This window comes from Notechis scutatus, chromosome 3, assembly GCF_049901735.1.
Source record: "Notechis scutatus isolate UNSWTSFEM ecotype Mainland chromosome 3, rNotScu1.2, whole genome shotgun sequence".
NCBI classification, from domain to species: Eukaryota; Metazoa; Chordata; class Lepidosauria; order Squamata; family Elapidae; genus Notechis; species Notechis scutatus.
The window spans coordinates 26,824,606-26,834,671 of record NC_142011.1 but is presented as its reverse complement, the minus strand read 5'-3'; the positions used below and the strand labels follow the sequence as shown (position 1 = coordinate 26,834,671).

The 10,066-nt window shown below is 37.1% G+C and overlaps 1 protein-coding gene across 2 annotated transcripts in view; it reads left to right on the top strand.

Moving 5' to 3' along the window:
* Positions 1-3,169: 3,169 nt before the first annotated feature.
* Positions 3,170-10,066, top strand: part of RPN2 (ribophorin II) — a 38,067-nt gene continuing 31,170 nt past the window's right edge. For both annotated transcript variants that reach the window (XM_026665051.2, XM_087959358.1), the window contains exons 1-5: positions 3,170-3,215; positions 4,473-4,666; positions 7,724-7,819; positions 8,799-8,974; positions 9,477-9,552. In XM_026665051.2, coding sequence (XP_026520836.1) covers positions 3,203-3,215; positions 4,473-4,666; positions 7,724-7,819; positions 8,799-8,974; positions 9,477-9,552 — 555 coding nt within the window. In that variant the 5' untranslated portion in view covers positions 3,170-3,202. The remainder of the gene's footprint in view (positions 3,216-4,472; positions 4,667-7,723; positions 7,820-8,798; positions 8,975-9,476; positions 9,553-10,066) is intronic.

Genomic DNA, 10,066 nt, shown 5'->3' with positions numbered 1-10,066 from the left:
AAAAACATCACTGGCTACAGCAAACCTCCTTCCCAGGCAGAAGGAAATCAACAACTAGCAGATGACCTGAATGTGTTTTACTGCAGGTTTGAAAGGAAACTACAGCCACCTATCTCCACAACCCCCATCTCAAACACACCAACAACAGCCAAGCCTTCTACAACTGGCCCCAACCCATTGGGTTCACAATCTCTGGTGATCACAGAAAAAGAAGTGCAAGATCTATTTCACAGACAAAAGCCAGGAAAAGCAACAGGACCAGACAAGATAACTCCTTCTAGCTTAAAAGTCTGTGCTGATCAATTGGCCCCTATCTTCACCAGAATCTTCAATAGATGTGCTATATTCCTTCCTGCTTCAAACGCTCTACTATCATCCCAGTGCCAAAAAAAGCCCTCCATCAAGGAACTGAATGACTACAGACCAGTTGCTCTATCTGTAGTTATGAAAATCTTTGAAAGGCTAGTGCTGTCCCACCTGAAAACCATCATGGATCTGCTGTTAGATCCCATGCAGTTTGCATACAGAGCAAATAGATCTACAGATGATGCTGTTAATATGGTTCTGCATTACATCCTACAACACCTTGAATCTCCAAATACCTACGCAAGGGTCCTCTTTGTAGACTTGAGTTCAGCATTCAGTATCATCATTCCAGACATTCTTCTAACTAAATTAAACCAACTAGCAGTAGCTGAACATACTTGTAAGTGGATCATAAGCTTCCTAATGGACAGGAAGCAGCAGGTGAAGCTAGGCAGAATCACATCTGATCCTGTACAATTAGCACAGCCCCTCCCCAAGGCTGTGTGCTATCTCCACTTCTCTTCTCCTTATATACCACTGCATCTCAAACGATCCATCTGTTAAAATACGGAAGTTTGCAGATGACACAACAGTGATTGGTCTCATTCGAGACAACAACGAATCCACATAAGGACAGGAGGTTGCACAACTTGTCTCGTAGTGTAACTGGAACAATCTGGAACTGAACACACTCAAAACTATAGAAATGGTGGTAGATTTTAGAAGAAACCCTCCCATATTACCACCTCTTACAATACTAGACAACACAGTATCAACAGTAGAAACCTTCAAATTTCTAGGTTCTATTCTATCGCATGACCTAAAATGGACACCCAACATCAAAAACATCATCAAAAAAGCACAACAAAGAATCTTCTTTCTGTACCAACTCAGAAAGCTCAAACTGCCCAAGGAGCTGCTGATACAGTTCTACAGAGGAATTATTGAGTGTATCATCTGCACCTCTATAATTGTCTGGTTTGGTTCTGCAACCCAACAGGACAGAGAGTACTCTCTGGACTCTCACTTCAGAGACTCAGGACTCTCACTTCAGAGAGTAATTAGGACTGCAGAAAGAACAATTACTACCAACCTGCATTCAGTTGAGGACCTGTATACTGCACGAGTCAAAAAGAGGGCTGTGAAAATGTTTACAGACCCCTCACATCCCGGACATAAACTGTTTCAACTCCTTCCCTCAAAATGACGCTATGCACACCAGAACAACTAGACACAAGAACAGTTTTTCCCCCAAAGCCATCACTCTGCTAAAGAAATAATTCCCTCAACACTGTTCAACTATTTACAAAGTGTGCACTACTATTACTGTTAATCTTCTCATCACTCCTTATCACCCATCCCCTCCCACTTGTGACTGTAGGACTGTAACTTTGTTGCTTGTATCCTTACAATTTATATTGACTAGTATGATTTGATTGCTTATTGTACCCTATGACTATCATTAAGTCATATGCTTTTGATTCTTGACTCCTGACGAATGTATCTTTTATGTATACTGAGAGCATTTGTACCAAGACAAATTCCTTGTGTGTTCAATCACACTTGGCTAATAAAAAAATTCTATTCTATGAGTAAGATTTAATTTTTACAAGCAAAATACTTAGTTTTTTTGTCATTGCTTGGAAATATTTATTTATTTAGAATCTGAGATTCTTATAGAATTTCAGTCCATCAAATCCAACCACAAATTGCTTGAGAGCCATGTTTAGTTCTATCTGGACAGGGTACCTTAAAATGTAGGGTTTTTTCCCATTTGTCAATGTAAGATTTGAATATTTAAAAGCTGGACAAAACTGCATTTTTTTCTAATAGCACCAATGGTGTCCAGAGATGGAAGTCAAAATGTTAATATGGCAGGCATAGCCTTGTGATAAGCACAGAAATTGTTCTGTATTTCAATAGTTCTCTCTCACACACAGCACCACACATTATTACTGAAGAAATTTTTCCATACATTAATTTTTTTTCCCATACATTAAAAAAATACAAATTTTGAGTTTAAGATAAATGAAGTAATAGAAAAGTAAAAAAAGAAATACCAGAACAAGCAGAAAAGGAAAAAGAAAAAATAATAATGAAGTATTGGCTTCCAGTCTTCTTTACAGCAGTCATACATTTATATTTTGATACATGTGTAGGTACATTTACACTTTGTCCTCTAAAGTTCACATCTAAGTTTCCCTCTTTCAATAATCTCCCCTTTTTAGTCATCAAACCCATAAATCATCAGTCCATTTTTTCAGCAAAAAGTCCTTAACAGTTTGCATTCATCTTGATGAAAGAGAATTTGCTTTAAAAAATCTTTCCATGGGAGAAGAGAATTTCAGTTATATCCTCACAGATGGGATACAAAAATTGTTCCATTTGTTTAGCTATGAGATCTCTAAGTGATATGTGAATATTCTGCATTGCCCTGTAATACAAAATATTCTCCCCTACAGCCTGCAACTTCCCAACCTCGCCGAAAACTTCCTTGGTACAGATTTAGAATTGGAGTCGCCGCCCCCCGCGCCCCCTCCCCCCTAAAAAACCCGTTTCACAGCAGACTTGTTTGAATGTACCTCCTTCGATATAAAGGATTCGATTGCCAGCCATTCAGCGGATGCCACATCCTCTCTGAAGCTCCGCCCAGTACCAAAGCCACCGTGTTGGATCGTACCATTCGTGCTGACCAAGGGGAAATGAGCACCAGAGCCGACGTTTCCATTCTTTAAATTGCGTTCCACACCCACAGGTTGAAAGGAGCAAATTGATCTGCCTTGTCCCAATATTAATCCTGCTGTTTAAGAGCAAGTGTTACGTCGTGCTAAATGGTATATTCCACAGCTCCGGGCGGAAGTGGGGTCTTCCCTTGGTGTGCAGGCGAGGGGGGAAAATGGCGGCCCCGGGTAAGGAGTGGGGTGAGGTGGTGACGGCGTGGAAAGGGATTGCTGCTTTTGCAGTCCTGCTTAGGGTGGGCGGGTAGAGGAGCCCTTTCTGAAGTCTGGGGTGTGAGACCCCCTTCAGGGAATCTGGGAAAGGTCCTTGGCACGACCAGAATGAATCTTACCTATGATCTCAAGGCTGATAGAAAAAGCTTCACCTGTCTGTCAAGCAAACACTGAGCCTTGTTTGGAGCGAACTGCCTTAGTTGTTATTTAAAGCAAGTGACAATTGTATGCGTTCCTTAAACTTATTCTAAATAGCCTGTCCGCTACTGTAGCATTCACTGCTTAGGGTTTGATATTGTGAAGGCTGTATTTGCGTATGCCTTCATTCTGTACATTTTTGTATTATGTTCATTGATGCTTTCTGTCAGGTAATTGTGCTTAGGCAATTATGTTCTTGAATCTCCATGCGGATGTAAATTTAATCTGGTTCAGAAAACACATTCTTGAATATAAAATTGCATTAAAAGATTAATAATTTCAGCCTTTTGATAAGTAAGCCTGGTTCGATACTACCTGGCTTCTGCCACTTTCTCTTGAATCTCTGTACAGTTAAAAAAAGGACAAGAAAATTGGGTTTAAGTAGCTTGAAAGGTTATAGGGATTCATTTCTGTTTTGTAATGGTGTGAATGAGAAATTGGAAGGCGACTGATTCCGATGGTCATTCTAAATTAATGGGAAGCTACTTGTATTTGAGGCAGACTAGTATTGCCTATCTTCAAATCCTGTGACAAACTTTTTTGAATGTCAGTGTCGCTTTTGAATGGCTATTTCCACCTCTTGTGTTTTACAAGCTTCTTTGCACTATAGGTGGCAGGAAATTGATTGCAAGAGAGCTAAAACAATTCTCCATCTGTCCCCTTTCAGCCAATTATTCACATTTTGATTTGGGCTAATAAAAATGGCTTTTTTCATTCCAAGATAACTAGAATACAGATATTTTTTAAAACGAATCAACTTTAATATTTGCAAATATATTCCTTGTTATGTTGGAAAGGTAGCCTATTTTAATAAAACATGTTAACAGTATGTTGTGCATGAACATCAAATTGATTTATCTAATTATATGTTTTTGACTCTATAATACTTCTTCTCCTTGGGCTAAAGGTATCTGAATAGTGTAATGATCCAACTAGATAAATAAAATTATTCAAAAATTAATATATGCGTTCCACAATGATATTCACAGGCATTTAACTTTTCTTCTTTTTTTTCAGGGTATCTTTCATTTTTCATTTTGGTCTTAATATCTGTGGACAAGATAGCAGCCTTGACTCCTAGTCATTATCTCACACTACATGATGTTCAGAGGTTACAAAACTCTTTGGATCGTCCATTTTCTGATTTGGAAGGAAGTTATTATACCATCGTAGGATTGAATCAATTAGGTGGGAAAGTGGCTGATGAAAAGGTGAGGATATATCTTTGAGACATTCAGAGTATTGATGAATTCATGATGAATGGATTATCTGCACAAAAATTACTGTAAGCATACATTTTGCCATTTGCTGTAGGAAAGTAATATTTCAGGTATACAAATATGTACTTCAGGTTGTCCCCAACCTCAGGGCCATGGGCACACATAGCCCCACTCACACGAGCGTTGCTGCGAGCATGGGCACTCAAAGCCCCACTTGCAGCCCTATTCATGCGAGCAATAGGTGTTTGCACACATGTGCACACACATATGCCTGCCCCTCCCACAAAAACTATCTCCTCTTTCCCCTGAAGCTGAAAATTGCTCTCTGACAGTACTGTACAACAAAAAGACAAACTGAGAAACAATCACTTCTCATAATACATTCAGGAGAGTTCTTACACAGTTTTTTTCCCTTAAGACCTAAGAATTCTTACTTGGAATTATTTATGCTTTAGCCTTATTCTGTTTGTTATTTTTATATAAATCCCAATAAGTTACTGAGTTTTATTGCAAGTATCCTTAACAAGCATACATGGAGTAGCATCAATAAGCTTTAATTAATGTCTCTACTTCTGGGGGAGGATCATGGGAGAGACATCAAAAGTAAGAGAAGCAATGAAACCTAAATAAAAGTGTATTCTTTTGTATAAGGCAATTGCTTATTTTGAATTATTTAAATCATTGGCTAATGTATACCTGAACCCTTTCTGTTAACATTTTAGGAAATTGAGAAGAAATTATGTATATTATATAATAGAAAAAGAAGATATATAGATAAAGAAATAAAGAACTATCACATTTTAACATAATGTAATTTATTATTCATAAAATATTTGTTTCACTATTATTCTTTAACTTCTTTTAGTTGAATTGTCCATATTTGAATTCATCAGTCTCATTCTCAGTCACCTTACATCACAGCCTGGAGCAGCGGTTGCCAACTGGTGGGCCGCGGCCCACTGGTAGGCTGCGAGAAAATTTTGGTGGGCCACAGAGAAATGTTGCCCTCAGAGCACCCCCCCAAAGCAATTAATCCAGGCGGCACAGAAACACAAGGCTGCGCTGCCCACATGGCCCGCGGGAACCCTCCCCACCCACTCACTCCTTACCTGGCAAATTTGCCTGCTAAATTGCTATTTTTCCGACCATCAGTTCTGCTGTGCCGGGAGATTTAGATTAGCTAGGAAGCAGGAAATGGTTGGATTTCTTGCTTTCTAGCTAGTCTTTAACCTCCCTTAGGACTGAAGGTTCTATTATTCAGTACAGACTCATGGCAAGCAAATTTCATGTGACAGACTGAGCTAGCCGATGGCAGATAGACACACGTCTGAATGAATCTGTGATTCTGTGAGTATCTCAATCTGCCTGCCTGCTTTGCCTGATTTTGGGTAAAAGTTGCTCTTTTTTATAAAAAATTCAATATTTATATAAATATTTATAATATTTACATACAAGCCAAGCCAGTCACATGACCACCAAGCCACACCCACAAATTAGGCCACGCCCACAGAACTGATTAGTGGTCCCTGGGATTTAAAATTATGAGTTTGGTGGTCCCTGAGGTCCAAAAGGTTGGCAACCCCTGGCCTGGAGAACTTCCTATAAGTATGGAGTACAGAAACTTAAGAATGTAACTTTGTTCATATGACAAGCATTTTACTTCTTAATTTTTATAAGGCAAAAGCAAGAAAATATAGAAGTAATCAGTGTGTACATATAAAAGACTTGTATTGTAATTAACAGTATGTTTGATTAGGGAGATCAAGGTTCAAAGCCCAGCTCAGCCATAATACTCAACAGATGAAATTGAATGACAGGCTTGTTGAATACCACGCACTGGTATCTTGGTTTTGGAACCAATATAACCTGTTATATACTATTTTGTATCATCCCACTTTAGGTCAATTAGGAATGGCTATGTATTATTTATTTTTAAAATGGAGTGGATCTGCCTTATAATGAGTCAGAATAGTGTTCAGTTTATCAGTATTGTCTGTATTGATAATGGTCCTTCATGGTTTCACATGATTTTTCTGGAAATAATAGAAATTAAAACTGATATTCTTTATGCAGAATATATTCTTTTCTGTGGGACTAATGCCTATTCCTGCTGCTCATACCTTCTTCAGAGTATTTTAATCCAGCTATATGTATTCTATTATTTCAGACAGATAATTTCTGTATGAGTTCAAACATTTATAATTCTTTCTGGATTTAGCAAGAGTTCCTCCAACAGATGGTGCTACCACTTCACTTGCTGCCTATTTTTGTATTATCTACCTAGGGCAATTTGCACTGTATCAGTTATTTTAATTAAACCCATTAAAAAAAGTCTCAGCCTGTTTAACCATGTCTGGCTTGGAAGCTACACAAGATCAGTATTATTTAGTATTTGGATTAGAGACCTCCAAGGAAGACCAGATTACAGACTAAATGAGAAACTTTCCAAAGTTTGTAATGGTAAATCATTTCTATGTGGCTGCCTAGGGAGCAATGTGGACAACATATTAATAAAGTCACCAGGAATTGAACTCAAATTGAAAGAGTGTTTTTTTGTACTTGATAAATATCCATCTCTGATTTAGTATTTGCTTTGAGGCTACCACTTGTAGGAACTAGAAGGTGCCTTCCTTCTTCATTCCTTACATCCAGTATTATTTTATGTTACCTTCCTAAATCAGGTGCTCCATGTTTCACTAAGCATTTATCTGTTTTGTACTAAAAATATTCTATAGATGCCTCTGTTTGCTTCCATAGATAAAAAGCCTCGTGTCTTTGAGAATGGGGGGGCAAAGCAGCCTGTAATATAAGCAAGAAAGGAAATAGAATAGGAACTTGCCTGTTCATTTTTTGCTATTGTAGTGGAGGGAAATAAATGAATTATGAGCTATCTTATACCAGATCTCAGGTCTTATACCAGGTCTATCCTGGTATTAGTTTTTTTTTCAAAGCCTACATTTGGTAAGATTTTGGTAAATAACTGGAAACATCACATTTAGTATGTGCTAATTGCCTTAATTATTTAAGTCCAACTTTTTTTCTTAATAGGCTGCTTGCAATTTTATAAAATCTAAATTGGACTCTGATAGTATTGACTCCCTCTTCTATGCTGCACAAGGAAGTCAGGCACTAGCTGGATGCGAGGTAAGTTCAGTTTTTACAGAGAAAAATATATTCTCTTGTACAAATGTTTCATCTGTTTTATGATTAATTTGACAACAGCTGTTTCCAAGACATCTGTTTGTAGACTAAAATAAGCAGTTATTGGGGTTATATTAAATAACACTATAGCAGAAGGCAGATTATTTAACATGTTTTAAGCAATGTGACAGTGCAAATTAAACTACCAGGGCTTCAAAATAAAGTTAGGCATAATTTTTTTCTATGCTGGATATCGTTTCTATTTATGTAGTTAATATTCTTATAATTGATTTTATTTCTGAGTAGCTGAAAGTGCCTTACATGTGATCCTGGATGATTTTCAGCTAAGCTAGCAGAAATGTATGATATGCATTCAGTTTATGGGAGGGCAGTTTACTGGTTTCTGGTTTTTGCAGAACCAGTGCGGTCTCAAGTTATTAGTATGCGATTTCCAGATTTTCTTTCATTCTGCTCTTTGAAACATTGATTAAGCTTAAGTACTAGCCTTAAAGCAGAATTTGCAGTGACTTTAGACTGCAAGTATAACCTGGAGTGCACCACAGTTGGAATATGTCTTTTGTTCAAGATATTTAATCAGCTGAATGAACATCTGTCTCAATTCTCTCTGTACACCCAAAATAGTACTGTTCATTTATAGAGGACAGTATCATTAGGTTTTGAAGAGCCTAAAGTTTATGTATGATGTAAACAGTAGTATAAAGAGAAGTTCCTGGGTTCAATCCCTTGTCCTCCAGTTAAAGAGATCACATTAAGTTAATGGGAAAGACCTCTGCCTGAAATTCAGGAGTTGTACATCAGAATGGACAGTACTGTGCCTAATAGTCTGATATGGCATGTCAGCTTTTTGTTTCTGAATTTGAAGGCGTTTAAAGACTTGACTTCCATCAGGAAGCAATTTGCTATAATGCTAAATATTTATGGCAATGATTTGTGTATACTACATTTAGTGTATTATTCCTAGATTGCTATTTCAAATGAAACCAGAGAATTGCTGCTTGAAGCTATCAGTGAAGATTCTTCAATTACCCAGATTTATCATGCTGTTGGAGCCCTGAATGGTTTTGGGCTTCCTCTTGCTTCCCAAGAAGCTCTGACTGCACTCACTTCTCGTCTTAGCAAAGAAGAAAACATCTTGGCGTAAGTGTTTATCTTGAGGATCATTCAGAGAAACATATGGAATGCCAAGGCTAGGCTGCTGTGTTGTTTTTTACTTCTGCATTATAGTTTTTTCTCTTAATACGAACTGAGTTATTTAACAAGGTCTAGTTTACTGGCACTTATGTAATTTATGCCACATGGTTTGCAAGCGATAAGCATGGAGCAGAACTGGGAATATAATTGGATTACTGTATATTGAAGCTTCTGACTTAACTACTCATAGAATCATACTTGAATATTAAAATTTTGATACCGCTGCAGTTTCTAGTCTAAGAAAATTGACTTTAATCAAATCATAAAACTTTTTAATAACATATTTTATGCAACCCTTTTTACATATGGATACTAGTGCTATTTTTAATAAATATACCTATTGCATACTTCTGAGATCAATTTGCTTGTAGTTGATAGGATCATATATTATGGTTTCTGTTGTTTCAAAAACAACAGAATGGTGGTTTCATGATTCCTGTTGTTTCAGAACAATTCAGGCTTTGCAGACTGCATCCTATTTATCTCAGCAGGCAGATTTAAGAACCATTGTGGAAGAAATAGAGGTTTGTTTTTTATTTATTTGTTATAATGTGACCTAATTCTCATCTAACTAACCACATAAAATTTGTTAAACCAATTTTTAAAACAATATACAGGTAGTCCTTGACTTACAATAATTCATTTAATGACCATTCAAAGTTATAGCAGTACTTTAAAAAAAAGTACTTACGACCATTTTTCACATAACTATTGCAGTATTTTCCTGGTCATGTAATCAAAATTCAGATGCTTGGCAACTGACTCATATTTATGACGGTTGCAATGTCCCATTTTTCAATCATCTGATGAACAAAGTCAATGGGGAAGCCAGATTCACTTAACAACTGTGTTACTAACCTAACAGCTGCAATGTTTTACTTGACAACTGTGACAAGAAAGGTTGTAAAATGGGGCAAAACTCAACAAATTCTCACTTAGCACTCGAATTATTGGCTCAATTGTGGTCGTAAGTGAAGGACTACCTGTAACTATATTTTAAATACCAAGAATATTCTAAAAGCAGTAAAAGAGTAACTG